The sequence below is a fragment of the Carassius gibelio genome, chromosome A12 (assembly GCF_023724105.1).
Source record: "Carassius gibelio isolate Cgi1373 ecotype wild population from Czech Republic chromosome A12, carGib1.2-hapl.c, whole genome shotgun sequence".
Classification (NCBI taxonomy): domain Eukaryota; kingdom Metazoa; phylum Chordata; class Actinopteri; order Cypriniformes; family Cyprinidae; genus Carassius; species Carassius gibelio.
Window position 1 is genome coordinate 18,389,799 of NC_068382.1, and position 22,406 is coordinate 18,412,204.

The 22,406-nt window shown below is 39.4% G+C and overlaps 1 protein-coding gene across 23 annotated transcripts in view; it reads right to left on the reverse strand.

Annotated features, from left to right (window-relative positions):
• Positions 1-22,406, reverse strand: part of LOC128025372 (transcription factor 7-like 2) — an 86,106-nt gene that overhangs the window by 43,187 nt on the left and 20,513 nt on the right. For 12 of the 23 annotated variants that reach the window (XM_052611670.1, XM_052611685.1, XM_052611669.1 and 9 more), the window contains exon 4: positions 12,477-12,578. The exons of 4 other annotated variants lie outside the window; for them this stretch is intronic. In XM_052611670.1, the coding sequence (XP_052467630.1) occupies positions 12,477-12,578 (102 nt within the window). Of the gene's footprint in view, positions 1-5,098; positions 5,159-12,476; positions 12,579-22,406 lie in introns of all 23 variants that reach the window. 7 more of the 23 variants (XM_052611665.1, XM_052611667.1, XM_052611664.1 and 4 more) reach the window with 1 other exon arrangement.

Below are 22,406 nucleotides of genomic sequence, written 5' to 3' on the forward strand. Positions count from 1 at the left end.
GGCGAGCTGAAGCACATCTGAAAACAATCTAAAGAGGGAGAGAGCGCAAGAGGACAATGCAAAAACGGCTCCAAAATCAAGATACTGAGTGACTTCCAAAAAAAAATTAAAATCCCTGTAGCTCTCTCAGTGAGGACTATGGAAGTAAATGTGATTTTGGTCAGCTTAAGTGCTCACTAGAAGGACGTTTTAGGGGCCAGCGCACACATATGCACCAAAAGAGGGAAGGTGTAAAACTTTAACTGTCACTGCACATTCAGCCATAACAATAAATGTTCTTTGGGAATGTCAGTTTCACCCCTCCCCAATTCTTTGCATTTCTTTCTTTCTCACTTACTTCGACACAGCTCACAGCTCACACACACAAACACAAAACTTCTGCATCTCACATCGTGTGGCCAAAACTGTCTGGCCATAAAGCAGTCAGCATTTGCATCTGAAGCACGGCAGTGTGTGAGTGTGTGTGGGGGGGGGGGGGGGGGGGTCTTCGTCCAACCTAAACAATTGATTAGCAAAGGAACGTGATGCAGGACTCTGCGTGATTTCAATGGTCCCAGACCGCCACTACTTTCACGTGCGAAGCCAAATTCTACATGATGAGTGATCATTCCACATGACTTCCCAAATATGAATTTGCATAACCACACATTTAATGGAGAATACTATTCATTTTCACTCCAATTAAATTATGCAATGAATATATCTGCGATCGTGGTGAGCAAAAAAGCTTAATAAAACAACCAGAGCACAAAAAAAGCTGCTCTTTCTACAGGCCACCCCGAGGGATGGAGAATAAATCACTTCAACTTCCTTTCAAAAGTTCACCTAAAACTTCCTGGAAGCACAACAGGCATGCTCAAATGAAAATAAAGAGAGTTAATTGGTAAAAACAACAGCAATTCTCAAAAAAAAAAAAGAAAGAAAAAAAAAAGATATTGGAAGGTATGGAGACCAATAGGCGGAAAATATCTACAATTAGGCTATGCTTTTGGATTGTAAAGTAACAGATTATGTAAACAGAATAACACTTTAATATGCTCATTCATTATTCTGTATTTTAAGTAATGCAAAAATATAAATTGTGACTGGATATTCAATCATAAATTTTTTTTGTTTTTGCATATAATGTATTTATTTTGTCTATATGTAGCACCAAACGAATAAACATAATTACATAAAATTATAATTTAATTGAATAATGAAATATAACAAAAAAATACTTCAGCTTTTAACCAATAGGATTTTAAAAGTTGGGTTGGAGAGCAGCGGAGTAACATGAATTAGAGACACCAACCAGACATATCTGAGGCCCTATAAAATCCATTTTATTCTTTCACAAATTAAATTTTTTTCTGTTTTCCATGAATTTTCTGGATTCCATTTAAATGGTTTCATTACATTTTAATAATCAAAAGCATATCTATTTTTAATATTTAACAAGGATTTATTTTTATTATAATTATTTATTTATATTTTCAGAAATATGGTGTTGTGTATATAAAAAAAAATCTGCTAAATAAATTCTGGTTAATCAATTTTCTAGTAAATATTCCTTTAAAAATAATATTTTAATAATAATTTTATTACTAGAAATAGTAGTACTCTCACAACATTAAGTAATATAGTTCTGTCACAGTTTCTTCAAGTTGAACCAACCTTTTACTTTGACCGGTTGTAGAGAAGACCTTTGTATTGTGTAGTAAACGAAACAGTGTGTCTGCGACATTAAGACACACAAAACATTCAGGATTCTTATTTAAATAGTATTTTTGCGACACTAGTCCATATCACATTCTGATGTAAGTGTAGTGTACTGACCAACTTTATACATCCAAAACATGGCAAATTCTCTGACATTCCGCGTTATACAGTATTTTTTATTTTATGACTGGATTCCATGATTCCGTCCGCGTTTTCCGCAGAAATCATAAGGCCCTACATATCACAAAAAAAATTTAATGACCAAGGTTATAAATGTTTAAAAAACTTCTTAAGAAATAAAGCGCATACTATCTTTAAAACTGGAGTTTTCTCCATCATCTCTTCCCCCTCCTCTTACTCGATCTCTTTCTCCATTCTGAGCTACTTTCCCAAGCTACTCTAAAACAGGCCTGTGAAAGGAGGTCACATATCAACTTACCAAGCGTCCCTCTCTGACCATATGACCCCTTCGGCAGTCCACGAGGCCCCATGTCATTCCATCACACTCTCTCTCACTCGCTGTCCCCTCGCATTCACGTCTTCCAAACAACCATCGAAAAGCTGCCCCCCTCCCCTCGTCTGCCCATATCCCGACACTAATTGGTAAATCTGTTGAACCATAGCACTCCCAACAATGAGACACCTGGAGTTCTGTCAAAACAAGTTTCCCTGTGAAATAGCCTCAAGTGCTAATACAGTACGAGTCCTGGCTAACACCGTCTTGCGAATATAATGCGTGTGTGGTGGGGGAGGTGTTACAGAAAGGTGTAGTGAGGGGAAGTAGTAATGGCACTTCTATTAAAGTTTAGATTCTCAGAAGTTTGGGAAGGAGGCGCACGATGCTGCCAGGCTCCACTGGAAGCCCACAGGAAGTCTTTGTGGAAGTTTTGGCCCCAATGAAAATCCCCAACATTCTTGCAGTTCTTGTTCAGCTCCCTCCCCACCCGACATCCCTTCTGCTCTCTCTATATTTTAGACGGACCATAAGGAGTGATCTACGTAAACTCAAGAGTGCTAACATGGCATCATGCTGTGGTTTGTGTGAAATCATGTGTAACTAAGCTTGAAATCCTAACTGAGAACATGGAACCTGGATATTTTCAAGCCAGTTATCTGAAGCAACACAAACAAACACAAGCAGCGACACACATGGAGGCATTAGCTCAACACATTGGATTTTTCACTCAAACAAGGTTTGACTTTCACGACACATATGAAACAGATATACACTACTTAAGGAACTCTTGGTGGAAACTTGTCAAGCAAGTTCTGACAGAAATGCTTCATGAAAACAAAACATTTCTGCCCCCAGCAATGAGTGTCAATGAGTGTCAGATAATGAAACATATGAAGAAGAATTGTTTTGTGATTTTATATACTGCTCCTTAACTAGCTTACCCAGCAACAATTCCTTGTACTTCAGTTAACCAGCTAGATTCAAGGAGCATCAAACCAGTGTGAACTGGCAAACCACCATGGAAGGGTAATCATTTTCTTCCTATTTTCATATTCATGTTAAATATTTTATATTTCAGAAAAGAGTTAAAATATTAAGATAAAGAATATTAATAACTAAGAATAACTATTTGACTCAAATTATGTCTCTACTTTGTTCAAACCAGTAAAAATGAGCTGAAACCAGTAGGAAAGCAATACTCTAACTTGAGGCCAGATTCAATTAATTTATTTAATATTCCAGTTTATAAAACAACTACTTTATTTTTATTTTCTAACTTAAGGGAAACATTTTAAAATGTTTTGTATTTCAGAAAAAAAATCTTAAAATGTTGTAAAAAATAATAATATAAAAAGACAAGTTTAGATCTTTAAAAAAAAAATTCTAAATAGCTTGAAACAACAACAAAGACTGTCATTTTATTTTTACAAATAATAAAATAAAATAAAGAGAATCGAAAAATTATTCAAGAATTGCACATATTTTATCCTAAAACCTTAGTATAGGATCAATAATTCTCCTGTGAGATCTGCTTTGGCTACTCCGAAGGTTAGTCCTAGGAATTGCTGCTGGACTCCAATTTAAATCTCACAAGACTTTTCACAGAATGAGGGTTACCATCTCAACATGAACTACATGAACCTGAGGGACAAGACAAAAATAAGACAAGCACATCCCGCAATGCCACAGCTTTCTCTACAGACCTAAACACAAGGAGATGAGGTAAACAATCGCTCGCCCCACTGATCCTTGCACCGCTGTGGAGTTCTGGCAGACCAAGGCACCCATCGTGCCCCCCTTTTGAATTCCACACACTGTTTGTGTCCATCAAGGAGGGCCGAGGTGCAATTGAGACACTCAGCAGCAGTGGCCCCATGTTGTGTCACTCCGCGCCACATCAAAAACAAGGCAGACACTCTTGTTCGCCGTTCTCGTTCTTTTCCTCTCCGCCTCATGTCGATGGAAAAGAGGACATTTAGAAGGCGGCTCTGTATCATCCAAACATCCTTAACCTCGACCCATGCAAACCAAGTCACGTACACATTTACAGACACATGGGTGCGCGTGTGCACACAAAAACACAAACCACTCCACCTCAAAACTTCTCGCTGGCGTACGTTCAACCCCAGATGCTACAAATGAAAAGCATCCTCTTCACACCAGCTGCTTCAGAGAAAAGGAAAAAGAAATCAGAGAGAAATAATCGCCACCATTCCGGAAGATGCAGGAGAATAATTAACAAGGCTGAAACGGGGCCTGCGAGCAGACAAAGATGAAGCTCATGAGGCATTTCGGGCTGCCAGGAATCCAGAGATGCTGCATTTTGCACCGCTGGAGTGGCGCTGATGCTTTCCTGTTATACGCAAACACTGTATACCGTCACAGGGAAAAAGCATGGTGTCAAAGGACAGCAACAGTTTACAATTACCACACAAGCAAAAGGCACAAGGGCCAAGTCTGCTCATGAGGGTGTGTGTATGTGTGAGCGTGTTTGTGTACAAACGCAAAGCAGATTCAATCCCATTTTATAGAAAAAGAGCAAGAACACAGCAACAAACAATATCAAATACAGCAGAACATTGCACTTTAATCAAAGCCAAAGACATCTCTCATTGTAATGATTTTCATATTCTCTATTCTATACCCTGCTGGAAAACCCAGCTTAAGCTGGAAAACTGTAACATGGTTGCTGGTTATCTAGTTGGTCAAAGCTCTAACAAGCTGGTCATTAGCTAGTTACCCAGCCAAGGTGTCCCGAAATCCATCCTGAAAACCTTTAGCTGGTGTGTTATAAGCCAAAGACGGTCTACAAACTCAGACCAGCTAATGACCAGGCCAGCTAGAAAACCAGCTACCAGTTGCGACTGGATTTTCCAGCAGGTAATTCATTTAAACAATCAATAAGCCAGCTGCAAGAAACTTGGAATTCGGGATTCTCACCAAATGAAATTGGTGAAGACTCAGATCAGTCTGTCCGGGGAATTCCAAGCAGAAGGGCCCCTGCAAGGCAAAGACGGACGTCCCGTGTCACAAATTGAGAACATGGTACACTCATCACTCAACCAGGGCATGAAGGCAAAAAAGTCATGACTTTTAAAACCACAAAAATGTCTAGCTGTGTGTGGCACCCCTCTCCTTCCCTGTCGGTTCCCTCTCTGACTGCAGTGTCAGGCCGCTGCCAGGTACAAGCCCAAACATATCTCGCATACAACACACAACACATGCAGAATACACAAGTGCATGTTTATTAACAGTGATTTGAGGTTGTGATACTGTTCATCTGACTGACAAGAAGACTACTGGTGTGCCTTTAGGCACTGAGGCTGTGAATACCACGTTCCTGTTGCACCATGTCATCTGAGAAAAAGTTAAACTAGCAATGGCTTACATTTTCACAGAGAAAAAAAAACAAACATTATTTACTCTTCAGTGTCACACTATCCATCCGAAATCAAGCTAATATGCTGATTTGGTGCTCATGAAACATTTCTAATTATTATAAATGTTGAAAAAACAAAACAATATTTTTGTGGAAACCGTGATAATTTTTTTTACAGAACTGTTTGACGAATAGAACTTAAACAAATTAAATTGATTTGAAACATAAGTTTTTTGTAATTTTATAGATGTTTTAATGTTCAATTTTGATATATTTAATCTTTGCTGAATAAAAATACTAATTCCTTAAAAATATATATATAATAATAATCTAACTGACCCTACATTTTTTTTTAAATATTTATCTTTATAAAATATCTTTATAAAATTATTTTGGCCTCTTAATAATATTTATAATTTAATATTTATTTATAATTTAATAATATATATAATTTAATATTTTAATAAAGTTTTTAAAAAAAATTAACAGTTTTAATAACTATTTAATATAAAAATTAGACAATCTAAGCAAATCAGACACTGACAAATATGATTAAAGTAAGTTAAGATCACTTCTGACACTCTGAAAGAGACTAAACAGGACATCTCAGGATTTAAATCTGAGATTTAAAGTCACCATTTAATCTCAATGCTGTCTACGAGAAACTATTATTTGAGAGATATTAAAGAGATCTGAAACATTGCCCTGCAAACTGTCATGAGGTGCGAGCTTCCTGCACTCACAAGGTTACATAACAATATAAAAGACAGAAGAGCTGATGACCTTGACACCAGGACCCTCATAAAAGCGTTTGTTGACATTCCTTGAGTTTGGTTAAGGAGGCCTTTTATGCACTACACAAGAGCACAAGCTGAGATGTTCTCCAAGCTTTGGCAAAGGTCTCAGGACAAATGACATCTCCTGGTTTCACACGGTCCTGTCAGGAGCGGCACAACTCCAGTTACAATTACATACAACAGGCCAGGGTTACATCACTATGCACCAAACAGCACCAAAAAAGACGGGAAGCAAAAGGTGGAGGCCCTATGGAAAATGAGGGGGCGAGAAAAGTGAGAAATAGTTAGTAGAAAAGGAAGGAGAGAAGAAAAAGAAGTTGGTTCAGTGTCTTGTGGCTTTGACACGGGGGTCCTCATTACCAGCGAGGGGGCTGGGGTTTCCCAGCATGCCTCTGACCCTTCCAGCCATTGTCAAGCCAGTCCAGGTGCACCCCCATTCAGTCCGAAAAAAAGGCAGCAAATTACCCAGCAAAAACTACAGGCCTCGTGCTAGCTTGAGACGCTACTCCTACTCAGCTGGAGTCTGGGAAAAGGTCCTGCATACTTTATCTGTGTCAATAATTTACTTTACTCTTTATTTTGAACGTTAAATACCTCAATACCTAACTTTAAGAACAGTTTAAGCTTCAGCTACGACAGACTTGTGTTGTGACATCAAACAGCAATCATGCCCTCATCGTACAGCAGCTCAGGTGGGAGGTCCCGCTCTGTCAAAACACAACACATTCCATCACTTCCTAAATACTAATTACCATACAGGAACAGACAAGGACTCCTCCAGCTATTCTTTCAAGCTCCACCCCTTATACGCTTCCTCCTTTCTCTACATTCTCACTGTTCCCGCGCTTTCCTGCTGTTGGTTCACTTGCACACATATGCACACTGTTGTGGGGCCTCGTGGGGAAATGGTTAACACTCCAGCCGTCCCCTGCTGCCTGTGAAAGCCCAGAAAACAATGGAGACATTGTCCAGTCTCAACAAGACTCGGTGCAAGAGGACAATGTGTGTGTGTAGTGCGCCTGCATGAGGTTGTGTGTGTGAGTGTATCCTTTTGCCTTAGCCTTATTTTAGAGAGTAACATTGAAATATGAACTTAAACCATATGGTAGATAGCCAGCAATCAATGAACTTCTATTTCACTGATTTTATCTGAATAACATTAGTTTGATAAAATAATTTGCTACACATATACACAGTTTCCACTAACAATTTAGTATGTCACCCGACCTGCAAAATGACTGCACTGGCTTTGCACAGTCAACTTTAAAAAAAAATTCATTAATAATAGTAATTTGTAATATTATTAATATTTATTATTTTTTTTTTTTTATCTTTTTTTGCCAGTTACTTTTTTGTCTGTAAAATAATCAGTACTTATTAATAAAATAAAAAAAAAATAATGAAATTGACATTTCCTGTGTAAGCAGACAATTGTTGACCATAATAAAAAGCTGACCAGACTTTATTCTGTGCTTTACCAAACTTCTATATGGCCTACAACAAGAAACGCTACACAGGAAAAAACTGACGGACAGCTGTGCATGCAAGTCGAGCAAGAGAACGAGAACAGGAAACTGATCCCGGAACGAATGGCCAATGTGTCACAGATGTGGGTAAATCTATCGTTCCGTTGTTTCCAACTCCTTCCCACTAGAATTGCAATCTCATGATCCCTGCTCATATCATCCTTGAGTTCAGACTCTGTCCGACGCCAAATACACACCACATGTGTTTCGCAGTCTACCTGTCTGAATTGACATTTCTGTATTACAGTCTATATAAAGAAAGGGCTTCACAAATCACATTAAAAGTTAGTGGAGATGACTGTTGGATAAACAGCTTGTGGTACTTTGCAGTAATGTGTTCTTTATGACTTGTGAACAGGTAGTAAATGCTGACTGTGTAGGACTAATAGGCTTTGAAAACCTTGCGGGGCTATTGAGTACTTTAAGCATCCTGGCACTGCCTTCTACGGGCGTGGACACAAACGAGATGGTCACTTCCTGTGCTCTATTCAAAGAGCAGCCTGGTGTTGCACCTCTATGGCCACATGTGACCGCGACAAAAAAAGATAATGTGTGAACGGTTTCTATGACTATAGTCACACAGTTTTTGTTGAAGACTGACAACAGTACTTGTTAACTAGTGGTTGGATTCCACTTCAGATAATAGGGGTGTCAGAAAATATCAATACACATGAGTATCGCAATGTTTTGTTTGGCGATACTGTATCGATTCTCAAAAACGGAATATCAAAAAAAAAAAAAAGACTTAATACGAGATTCATGGCAGTTGTTTCGTTTTGAGTTTACATCCTGACACCCTGGTGGCAGTCTTCATCGCTGAACGAGAATGACAGTAACAGGAAATAATAGCATTAGGGCATGCCACTAATGTTAGCATTAAGCTTTTCGCTGCTAGTAATGGAGGATGAAATAATTATCCCTGCTCCTGGTTCGTCTCACAAAGCTGAAGTGTGCCGTTATTTAGGCTTTTGTGGTAAGGTCCACCACGGGACTGTGGTGAGGGCGCCGCCTCGGTCCCGCCGCGTCCCGTTTGAAGAGGGGCTCACAAAGGGGTCAAGGTTGGCTGTAGGGTCGCGACATGGCGCGGCTGCAGTTTTCTCTCATTTTGAAGGCATTTTGTGCAGTTGGGGCGGCGCTCGCATCGCGGTTTTGGCGATTCCACGCAGAACAAAAATACAAAATGAAAAACCTGTGAAATCCAAGTTGAAAGGTTCGACGTCCGTATTTATCTTATTGTTTTACAATAGTTTTGTTTTCTTTAGGAATTCTGTAAGCATTTTTTTATTGATATTAAGAAGATGTCATTTTTTGTTCAGATCAAAATGTTATTACATTGTACTTCACAATTGTAAACTGAAACTGTGAACCTTTAAAACAGGTTCTAATATTATATATATATATATATATATATATATATATATATATATATATATATATGGTCTTTTTATAAGATGCATCTTATAAGTATTATGCATTTAACTAAAGGATCCTTCAAGCACTTTAATTCCCAACAACCCCACCCTTTACTCGTACTCCACAAAGATTGGTTCAATAACGTTTAATGTTACAGGGACTGATTATTGCTAGATCCCACTGTGTTCTGGTTAAATCATTTTTATTTACTTATTGCTAAGGTTTGTATATGGTGGTGTGTTCTTACAACAAACAGAACTACCAAATTTTGCTATAAGTTTGATTGCATCACAGAATGTTGCTGTTAATAGTGTTTATTGTCTGTTTGATTGCGTCTTTAATTGATTTTTCGGTATATTTCTGCCATATGTACATAAACTGACAGTCATCACTGATAAGCAACTACTAAATATTGTAGAAACTTAATTTTCTGTAAAGTTGCTTTGCAACTATTTGTATGTAAAAAGCACTATACAAATAAACTTGAAATGAATTGCGTCCTTAATGACAGCTTTCCTAAAAATATATCCTATTCCTAAAATAAGAAATATCCCAATATATTGCCTTGCTGACAGTATAGCAATGTATCGCAACATATCGTATAACGACCCCTGTATCATGATATGTATCGTATCGCCAGCTTCTTGGCAAATACACAGCCCTATCAGATTAATAATAAAAAAAAATATTTATCTCAAAACTTATTTTTTTAAACAACATTTAATTACAAATAATAATTAATATAATACATTAAATTTTTTATTAAAGATTTCCTGCTTTATTTTTTCCTCTGAGGCTGAAACAGGCATCCATGCACAGGTGACACACTGTTTTTGTTTTTGTATACTTTCTATTTGAACAAATAATCCATGTCACGACATTTTTCTGTTCTTGTGATAGCCATAAAAATTTTAAGAGTCACTTCGGTTATAAAATGGAGTTTATAACCGATCTGCGTATGAAAATAACCATATTTAGCGCTCTAAAACAGGACTGACAACTGTAATTTGCTTCTGTGTGAATACAACTTATGTCAAGTATCTGCTTTGTGTGTTACTTCATTCTCTTTTAGCTAAACTTGTAGACTTGTTTGTTGTCTCTCTCTCTCTCTCTCTCTCTCTCTCTCTGTCTCTTTCTTCACTCTCACTTCATTTACCTCATTGCCACCCTATCATTTTACGGTATCACCTCCTCTCTTCCGCTGTCCACCTGTGCGTTTGTATCTCTCTCATTGGTGTTGGGTCACTTGAACTTCGGCTTATGTTCCTTATCTCATGCCCATCGGCGCGCTCTTATCAGCCCACGGCAGACAGGCGTCTTCAGAGCCATGGGTCAAGGTGGGCAGGTGTTCTAGAGAAACTACTGTTTACGGTACAATTTATTGATAAGGCCTTCACGTACTGCAGCATATAGGCCTGAGTTAAAAAAAAAAAAAAAAAAATCAGCTCAGGGCATTCCACAGTTATCTATCCCTGACAATACCAACTGTCTCCAAACAGATTCACCAACAGAATGATGCAAACCAAGGAAACATCAAATCAAACACACGTCAGCAAAAGAGAGAAGGAGCACGAATGGGAGAGCGAGAGAAAGAGAGAAAGACGAAAGAATGAAGAAAAAATGCAGAATACCATGTTAGGTCTTGATCAAAAAGATACAAATCGTACCAAATAAACGACTGTAAATGCTACATAGCTAGACATACCATATACAGCAAAACATTAATGCTTGCTCTCAGGCTGTAGGTCTTTAGGGCTGTTTTAAAAGGCAATAGAGAAAACTGCTATTTGCTGATAAGCATTTACAGCCTCATGAGTCAGAGGGATAAAACTCAAGTGCAGTATTTACCTGAGCCTGTCCTTAACTACCTCCCACACATTTAATGATTCAGAGAGGGAGGACCATCATTTTTCTCTTTCTCTTAAAAAAGCACATGGGATGGCTACCCTACATTTAAATGCAAAAATAGTTTACTACCGGTTCAGTAGAAAAATGATATGGCTCTTTAGTAGTGTTCCCAATTCATTCATCATGTAGTCTAGGAATTATTTAATACTTAATAATACTTTAATAATACTTAAACCTGAAGTAGCAAATATACACTACCATTCGAAGCTTTGTCATCACAAGCCTCTTTCAAAACCATTAAAAAAATCTTACCAACCTCAAAAAATATTTAATCGTAGTATATATAAAATTGCATTAGACAACAAGTGGAGAAAAAACTCAAAACATCTAATAGTTTTTAGTTTATGTCACAGCCAAACATGATTATCTACATTTTACTAAAAGACAATAGGCACATACTAAAAACTATTTTAATTTCCTCTTTAAAGGTAACTGGGAATATTAAATATCATTATACCACATTAACATGGTAAATAGCCAACCAAAACAACCCACACCTATTTAAAGTAAGAACAACTAATAAAACTGAATCCAGTATGTTCAAAATGTGTTTATCTCTCTGACAGAATATTATCCTGGATTGGATGGATTATTCTCTTGTATTCCTAAACAAGACCTTGGAGGCACTCTGTTGCTTCCAGTAACTATGGAAACGCAATGAAGTCCCAAACTCCTGCACTACAATGGAAAGACCAAAATCAAATTTGGTCTATTGTCCAAGGAGAGGAATCAATAACGTGATGTTTTAAGATGGCAAAATTATTTCTGCACAGCCGTGTGGCTAACCTTGAAGCCCTTATCATCTGCAGATTTTAAAAGAGTATAACATTTTGAGTTAAACACATGGATAACAGCACTCGCAAATCCAGCATATAAAATTGCTAAATAAACATAGCATACTCCAGACACTCACTCCCTGAACCTTGCTTAGCATGGGCATTAATTATCTGTCTCCACGGTAAAAAGACATTCTTGCCACTTTGTGCTATCCCTCAAAGGGAAAAACTGTTGAGCTACACTGAAATCTCACCCTCATTTCCACAAAGAAGCCATATTACAGACAAGCACATTACTAAACAAGCACCCATGTGATATATAATATTCCAACATAATCTGATCTACAGTTTTTTTTTATTTTGTAGGTCACTAGACCGACTAACAGCTGTGGATTAGGAGAGGAGTGTAAGGATCCAAAGAACCCAACAATACAGGATACCGGAAGTAGTTTGGTTTTCATGGACTGTGCTGTAGAACAAAGAGCTTTGTAAATGCAATGACTCGTGGGTGTTACTTACAACGATGTGTGCTGGAGAAGGTGACCTGGCATCTTTAAGTGCTTGTCTACTCTGAAGACTTCCTGCTTGAACATCTAGCAGGGGCCATTTCATCTGTAGATACTGGATGGCAGAAAGAAAGAAAAATGGAGAAAAACAAAAGAAAAACACGTTAACAATGCAGAAAACAAAGGGAAACACAACATAAGAGCTAAAATATCTGAGTGGGGGGGGGAGTTGGGGGGGGTGACATAGAAAGTAAAAGTAAACAAAAAAGAAATCATGTCAAAACGATCCAAGATCGAATGATGCATGAGGTGGAACTTCTTGAAAATGTAAATTACTTGTGTTAAAATTAATTTACACCTTATGTTTGTCATTCACAAAAAAACAGTACACTTTGAACCACACACTCTAAAGCATTCAGGTGAATATGTTCATTCTTCATCCTGTATTAATCATGCACAAATGTTTTATTGGCCTCTGGAATTCCAGGTGGACTTTAGCATTTTTCCACACATAATAAGGGTGTGGCACGACTGCCGCGACTGTCCCAGTGAATGATTGACCCGGACTTTATCAGGTGTACACATGCAAACAGCCCTTTCATGAACCCTAACATCGCTCTCAAAGCCCAAAGATGAAAATAATCACCATGAAGATCTCCAAGACTTTTTCAAACTCCTAATTTAAACTGTAAAATCAAATAATTTTTTGAGAGCTCAATATATATGCAAACAGATTTTAAACACATGCTTTGCAATAAGCATTTGACCAAAATGTAATGCATTCATATGGTGGGTTTTTTTTTTTTTTTGGACTGGTACGTAATCGGGTCAATACCGGACTATCGATAAGCCTCAGGACAAATGATACTGCGTTGTTTTATTTTCGAATACTTTAATGTTAATGAAGAATTAGAAGCTGCTGCTTGTCAGTTTTCATCACCGAATGATGTAGCCGACATTTGCTCAACGTGCGTGTGATATCCATGAACATGTGCGGTGTGGGTTTCTGTGCAATCAGTGGTAATAGTGATAACAATATCAGTAAAAAAAAAAATATTATTATTATTATAATAACTTGAAATGTTCTACAACTTTTCAAATCATCTCTTCTTGCACTAAATAGTATCGATAAGCAGTATCGGTATAGGTATCGATAAAATTTTAACTATACCCATCCCTATAGTAAGCAATCTGAGCTTCCTATCCAGCTCACTCAGTGAAAGGAAGTCTGCATATCATTCCATCTTTCTACTGCCTCTAATATCTCTGTGAACTCTGACATAAAGTCTTGCTGATGGACACAGTCTCTGAATTCTTATGTCTGTTTTCATCCATGGACTGCAGGATCTGCTCTGCAGACTAGACGTTTGCATGTACCCTGAGTGCTCGAGAGACCTCTCATTTAAGGATCACATGCCGGGGCTCATTACAAACCTGCTGTTACTATCCTAAAACCAATTTGCCTAATGTTCTTAGTCCATTAGCCCACAGCAAGTGAACTGGCCCCCTGAACTTTTAACCTGTTTCCATAGTGGCTCAGAAACAACCAGCTGATTGTGAACATGAGACTTGGACTCAAAGTTCTATGGCTATCTGAGTCATGGGTGTCTCATCAGGAGAAGTGTGAGGGTCTGCACATTCCTAACACTTGAAGTGTGGCTGTTGTCTTACACAGGTTAGAGGTTAACTGGCCCGATTGCTGTTATTATGGGAAACCTGAACGGCAACATACACTGAGGTAAAAAAAAAAAAAAGTGACCATTGGAAACCGCTGCTCTGTTGAATGACAAAATAGATTCAAATAAGCATTCAAACTATCTATGTTACTACATTGGAGGGTTGAGTGGATTTGCATGTGGGCTTGGCCGATGAAAAAAATATTTAAGAAAGCAAAGTTGAAGTTGAATGGGAAAGAAGAAAGGAAAGAATCAAACAAATGAAGGATGGAAGGATGAAGAATGGCCAGAAAGAAGGAGGAATGGTGGACAGAAGTGAAAAGAAGACAAAAAGAGTAGGGTAGACACAGCAGCTGGGGCTCGATTTCTTAACCCTGGTGCAATTTCGGATGCAGTCTTGGGCCCATGACATGAAAAAATAATTTAGAATACCCTCTAAATAAAAATAAAATAGCTATACTTCATCAGATCCCCAAAGGAAACATCTGACAAGTCAGTCAGTCTTGTAACTTGGTCTCTGAAGCTGCCAGGACATCAACCACTGGGCTCCAAATCAACTGAAAAAACTTGGCCAAAGTGAGCCACAAATCAGAATCACATTCATTCCCACGTCTGACCAGATCTGGCCAATCAGGGTCAACTTTTCAGCTCTTACTCTCTGTCCTTCTCCATCCAAACATACAGCTTCACGCCTTCCCCACTCACAGCCTATCAGTGAAGTTTTCACTTCCAGTCCTCTGAGATTTTACTCTTCTTATGAGGACATTCCAATCTCCACATTGCCAAAGATAAAAAAAAAAGAGCCTGATTCTGCGGCTCGTCATTTAAGCATGTATCCATAAAGTAAAACTGTAGTTTTAAGACTATTCATGTATCTTCAAGAATAGCACTGAATCGGAGCTAATTAGAGGTGGATTCACAGCATGGTGCAGTCCTGTGGTCCAGCCTGGAGGGACTTTTGGACTCCTACCTCAGCCTTGAATTGAACATACCCACCTCCAACTAATCAAATAACTGCTGGTATGGTGAAGCCTACTGTTGACAGGTGGAGAGGAATGACACATTTTTTGAACTTGGATCAGCTCAAGTTTAATGCAAAAATAACATGTAATATTCATAAATAAGTCTTAGTTTGAAATGCGTGTGCACGTCGGACTAGGTAATATCCTGGTAGGTAGAGCCAGGTAATGTCCTTTGCTCCAGCAATGTGCAATTGAGTTTGGATGGGGTGAAAGGTGACACCTTGCCGGTGTGGGTGCTGAAAGCTTAGTGCACGTACTCTGACAGGCGTATCCACTTCAGACCTTTCCCTTGGCCTAATTCCTCTTGCAAGTTTTACAAGCATGCCAAGGAAAGCTGAGCCTAGACCAGTGCCAAAGTCCCAGCAGTGTTCCCTCACAGCCCAACCACCTACACCACCCCTGGCCCACTGACGGACATACCACTTGGGGTTTGAGAAGGCCATGACCTCTGACCTCCCCCTACCTCTTCTCTGCCTTCTAAAAACTCTCCAGCTAGGAGGCCCCCTTCCACGTAACTCAAGTGCTATTCTGATGTGACAAATTGCTCTGGAGCTCCGGAGAACTCAGTAACCTCCCACTCAGCCTTAAGAAGTATCCAGAGTGCTTACTCTGTCCCGGGGCCCCAACAGCAGGGGCTCCCCTTCGCCCCCCTTACTCTTCAGCAAACCCTCAAGTCTTGCCTTGCCTTCTCCTGCCTTGCCTCAGAGTAGCGACAATAGGAATGAATGACTCAATTGTCTCTGATGAAGTGAAAGACAAGGGAGCCCTCTAAATCCTCCCAAAGGGATGAACTCTCTCTCTGTCCCTCTATAGCCTGGAGTTTTCCGGGAGAAAGAGAGAGGAGTCAGAAAGACAGAGAGAGAAAAGAAGTGGCTTAATCAGGTTTTCTGGCAAAATCTTTTCACCTAAACTGAATTTTGCAACCTGGCCTTTGTAGAAACCCTTTATTTTTCCATGGAAAAACATTCCAAACCAGAAATCCACTTTACAATGTTAGGCCCACAGCTGAAGTCATCTGGATTATTGAAGCATTTGCAACTTTAAGTGAACAAGAACAAACACAACTGAATGGTTTAACCAAATTTAAGCTTTGTAAATAGCGTGTATGATTTGCTTTTGGATTAAGAGCAAAGGCTTTTCCACAATCAGACAAATCAGATGCCTACTTTGTCAGAGAGGCTAGAGATATATGTGTATTTATTTTCAGCCTTCCAGCATGGGATGAACCTGAAAACAAAAGGGTGGAAGGGGGTCCAGCAAGCACTCTGTGAGCCAGTTTCCCACTAGAGATGCTCAATCAGGCCCGGAAAATCCCAGACCATCTGTGCACAGGGGTCAAGACCATATGCAGCTACTAAAACACTTGACACATGCATCCAAATATCAACCTAACCATCACCATGTCCACATATGCTCTAATGGTGTGAAAGCATGACCTCTTGCTGATTGCAAGAATAAAACAAGACATTATTTAGGCTAAGACACCTGAAATTGACTAATCAGCCTGCTGGGTAGTGTGCATCCTCTAACATGTTGCACAGTGCGGTGATCCAAATTTGAGTGCTGATCAAGTAATCTCCTGGTCCTACCCTCTTCTTGTTATTTCCTGTCTCTGTAAACAAAAGTGGCAACACCAATTAGAATCTAAAAAGAGTATGTTTAAGAGGCTTTCACAAGTGCTTGATACTAGGTTCACATTGAGAACCAAACATGTTTGCATAAGATTTGTGATATATACCACTCCCACTGAACAAGCAACAATAAAAAGCCCATTTTTTTTTTCACAGGTGCTGAGGAAAAGGCAAGCATGGATACATACAGACGAACACATAATACACTCACTCTCTCAAGAGGAGTTTTTTTTTTTTTTTTGGGGGGAGAGGACATAATAATGATCAAGACAGTCTCTTTGAAATTCACTGATCCAAAGAGAAGGGATCTGGCCATCTGTGAGACTCCCATCTCTAGAGAGGTAGAGAGCAAGAAAAAAAAGGAGAAATTGTATTTGGGTGAGTGTGTGTCTTTCTCTCTTTGTATGTTTGCTTGAAACATTCAAATAGCCTTCATTTTGGATGGATGGGAGCATGCTGGATGTGGGGGCTAGGGGTGGAGGTGATGGAAAAGGAGGAGGTGTGGCTCAACACTAGATGAAACTGAAAGTTAGTCTACACGAAAGCTCTTCACACTTGCTTAGTTCTTCTAATACACATTTTATGAGTAAATAAAGGGAAAAAAAGAGAAAAGAACACCCCACCAGCTCAGATTGCCTGAGGCATTCTGCAACCAGGAAAATAAAGCTGGAATGTGGGCAGGCCTGGGGTTTGTGTGCCCCGGGGCGGGAGAGGGTCCGCGGGGCCCGTATTTACTCCAAAGCTGGAACCGCTGGGGGGTTCTCAGCACTCTGACAGCACAGAGCCAGAGACCCCAGCCTGATCTCCTCTATCCCCTCGCCTCTAACCATGGCCCTCTTCATAATAAACTCCCACTGACATTTTTCTTTCACACTGCCTCTAAAACTGATCCTCCCAACAGTTGACAAGGCAGGCATCTTCAGAAACTTAGGCCTGAAACATACTCTATAAAAGTAATTGAACATGGACGCTTAGAGATGAGCAAGCTTGATTTCATGTATTGTTCAGAAATAGTGCAAAACTACATGAATGCACATTGAATTCTCAGCACTGCCACAAGGTAGGGCTGGAAGATTAATCGAAAAATAGTCAAAACCGAAATTCATAACCTCTAACCGACGTAATTTTCCTATGTCGGTTATTTCATTTTTTTTTTATTGTGTTAACACTTCCCCCATAAAAGTATACTAGCGCGTGTGTAGCCACATGACTCTGCTCTCCAGTCAGTGGCATAAAAGCAAAACATGACTTGGTTCAACATATACTGATGGCGCGTGTTTTATGGTTTGGACATTCAAGCGATTAGATGAACGGATGTGTATTTTTATATCGAGCTACCATGTTCGCGCAGCTGCATTGTAGCACGAACACTCATATAAACAGGAGCTATGAAAGTCGCGCGCACAGAGGAACACAGAAACTAGTTGTCATTGCTGTCCTGTGATTTATCACTAAAATAGCTTAGAATCTCAAAACTTATTATAGCATGTTTGTGTGAAGCGCACATGAAGCACAAGCGCTTGTATAGAGAGCAGTGGTCTGCGGTCGCGCTGCGGGTTCCCGGTTTGTGTCCGTTCTCTGACTGTTCTGTGTATTTTAACTGTAGAAAAGGTTGTCCCGAGTCGAAACTACAATACAGAAAAGTACATCAGTATATCATCATAAACACAGCCGTTTTCGTCTTACGTGAACGTAAACAAGTGCTCATGTTATTCAGCTGCAACAGAATGCTTTGTAAAAACGTTTGACATCTAAATGTTTGACTTAATTTTTTTATATTGGATATTTTATCTTATTGGAATCGAAACTAGGAATCGATAAGAATCGGAATCGATAAAATTCAAACGACACCCAACCCTAGTAAGAAATGTTATGAACATAGATAAAATAACTGCTGATAGTCAATCATATTTACAGTACAAACCTTGTCAGTGAACTATGAGGGCAAAAAAACTAAACAAAAACTGAAACAAAATAAACGTTCATTAATCGTAATCAAGGTAAAATGTTCAATTATTCGAGGTTTTGATTTAGGCCATAATCGTCCAGCCCTACCACAAGGGGTGCTATAATTGGAGCAGAACAAGAATTTAAACAAAAATGATTATGTTAGATCTTGTTTGTAGTTAGCTACCTGAATAAAAACGGTCTATTCAATAATGACACAGACATGTTAAGCTATCTCTACTATTCCTCAGAGGGATGACAAAAAAAAATTCTTAGGGGTTATCAATATTACTACTTTTCTTTTTCTGAAGACATAGTTTTATTTATTTTTTGGTGCCACAGTAAAGCAAGAACCTAAGCATATCTTCCATTTAAAGAGACAGATCAAAAAAAGTGTTTTAGCTAAAACATTCCCAGTTCCCAAATTATTATTATCTGATCCAGCACCAGTAGCACGGTAGCATGAGATGCATATGGATGTGCTGGTATTCTGTTTACATAGAAGGTGTTGGCTTGTGTATTAGTCAAACAGCAAACAGCATCTGATTCACCTGAAGAGATCAGACTGTGTTAGGTAGTGTTAATGTGCACATGGTACCAAGAAGTAAGTCCATAAAGAAGTTCTGCCAAGCCTCAAAGCCAGACTAGCTCTTTAAGAGCAGTCCTCCTTGCTTTAGGAGGCAGTAAAATAAATAAAAAGTCTCTCATGGAAACAATTGAACAGAGTGACGAGGTTCCTCTATTAAAGTCCATGTAGGCTCACATAGAAATGTACACCCTAGGAATACTACATAGATTGCTAATCCATTAATAGGGTCTTTTGCACCGCTTTAGTTCCAGAACTAAATGTACAGTACTAAAGTACTGCGGCAATTTTGTGTGAACTATTTCCCAGTACCATTTAAAGGGTTGCATTTGCACCGATTGTGTGCACTAGGACGTGACGTAAGCCGGTCGACAGCAATGTTATTTGTGCGAGACGTTCAAAAACATTAACAAAGAAGAACAACGTTAACAACAGGAGTATGGAGGACGCTGTGATCGGAGCTGTGTTTGTCTCGCGGGTTTCACAATAATGGACATGGAATGTCGACATATACATAAAGCGTAGAAAGAACGGAAAGGAGGATTAAGAATCTCCAACGACAACTGGCAGAGATACATTTGCTACAAGTGCCTGCACTTGAGCGTCCGTCCAACTATCGCTGTTCATCATACTTGCGAAATAAGTTGACACAATGTATACAGTATGCATCACGAGTAGTACCAGTTGTGCTGGTTAGACCCTGATCTGGAGTAGGAGCTAATTTGGTTCTCAAAAAAGGCAGTCCGGTACTACAATCGCACCCAGTTCCTGCGGTGCAAAAACGCCCAAAAGTGGGTAGTTCCACAATTAGTTCTGGTGCTATGAAAAGGTTACTGCAGTGCGAAAGGCCCTATTATTTCTATGTAAGTAAACAGGAACAAGTTAATGTGACTTTTCTATGATGTTTTCCTTCTACCCAAGCGCCTTAGAAACAATCTGGAAAATGAAGTGGACATAAAATTTACCAGTTTGGCTTATGAATATTAATCTTGTGACATGGCATGTCTGTTTTGCTGTGAGGAAGGCAACTAGAGAGGATTCCATTTGGTCTTAAAGTTGACATTTTATATGGTCTGCTACAATTCTTTCAACAAGACTCTTTTTTTTTTTTGGATTATTTCCCAAAAAAGCATGTCCCCCTGCTTCTACTCTTTTATTCCTCTTGTTCTCTTTCTCTCTTCTGGGTGATTATGGGCCCCTTAAGAGTGATCTATAAATAGCCCTGCAGGCTCTAGTCTTCGTGGCTGGTGTCTCCTCCAGCAGAGCCCATAATGAGACATACAGGCAGCTAAGGCCTAGCAACACACCCAAGAGCTGCACACTTACACAGCCTGCAGTGTTTCAACACCAAGAGAGTTACCATTCCTACACTGTGGAATCTCATACAGTGACCTACTTACCAGCTACCTGATCTTCAGCCTGGGCACAGGGCTTAGTGCTAGGTGTGCTTGCTCATAGGTCCTGCAGAGTTAACATTGGGTTGGCAAGGAGTTTGGACTTCGGAGCTCACATTTACACACACACACACATACACACACACACACACACACACACACACACTCAGCCGTGGAACAGCTTTACTGTACAGATAGGGGTCACCCCTGGCCACCACGAGGAGGTAATTACCACACTAGTGCATACTCTCAAGTTCAAAATAAAGACTACTTTCACCTCCTGCAGCAACAACAACTTTCAAATGAGTTTCAACCAACACACACACAGACAGACACACACAAATAAACCTTGAAGCACTCCAAACTCCATATTCATAAGGTCTGGTCCCTGTGAGTATCTGAGTACCATTATCCGCCTCAAAATTCAAAAAGGTTGCAGGTCAGAAGCATCAACACAGGACACCCTTCTGATTTTACCCTACAACACAAACCCTGTCCATACTCCGGGAACGTCAAACACACTAAGTGAAGCACAGATACTACAGGCTAGTCTATTTAGACCAATCTCGCTGTCAACTACCTGATAAATGGCAGAAGGGTTTATATTTTTCTGTACCTTTTGTTGGTTAGTGATGTGTCCACTGGGTAATTTTTGCTAACAAATGGCAATCGACTGATGGTACAAAAAGTGTAACAAAATGCTGACGACCTGTCCATGAGAACATTACTACCTTCAGAGACAAGCCCGTTCTTTTGCTCTCAGATAAATAAGTAAATAAAGGACTGGTTAATAGAGCTCATTTAAATGGAGGAGGCACAGATGACAATAAGACTCAGGGAAGGTCGTGCAGTGGAAGCTATGGGTAAAGCACTGTGGGTGATGTTGAGAACCCTATCTTCTCCTCCTCACCCCACAAAGAGCACCCTTCACCTCCAAATAAACTGTAGTAATGATTTTGTAGTAATGCCACTACCCCTCCCCACCACACCCCTCACAAAACACACATAACCCTGCCTCCACCTCTGTTAATTACTGCTGACATCCATCCACAAATGTCAGCAACAGACACCATCACACACAGCAATTACTACTGAATCTTTAATGCACTCTCTCCGGCTCTGTGTCTCTCTTGGGCAAACCACAGACCTGTCTCCTCGAACCACAGACAGAAGGGTGACAGGGCATTGGGACAAGGATAAGCAAAAATAAACTGAGTGTTCAATGCAACCCCCTTCTCGCTAATGATCAATTCAATACTGCACAGATGAGATGCAGGTTCCCTTTCTGTCTATCTGTGTATGCATGTGAAATGACTAGTTAGGTGGTTAGTTAGCTGGACACAGCTATGACTAATGCAGGATGAGTGTGAAAACTAATCTCAATTCTTAACTAAACAGTAACACACTCCAGACATGTAAAGTCTGAACATACTAAGAGGGCTATTCATAAGATGCATAGGATGATCCTGTACTATACTTTCAATCTTTTGTAGCTTTCCCATATGAAAGAACACATCTTTATATGCATTAATTCAAATCGACAAACAGACCATGTCCTGACATCTTAAGCCTGGGTCACATTAGACACTGAGCATGCAATTTTTTTTTACACTACAATGGTTAATAGGATATGATGTCACACTGTAGGGCTTTTGTTTTTAATGCATGTTTTAAATATAACATAAGA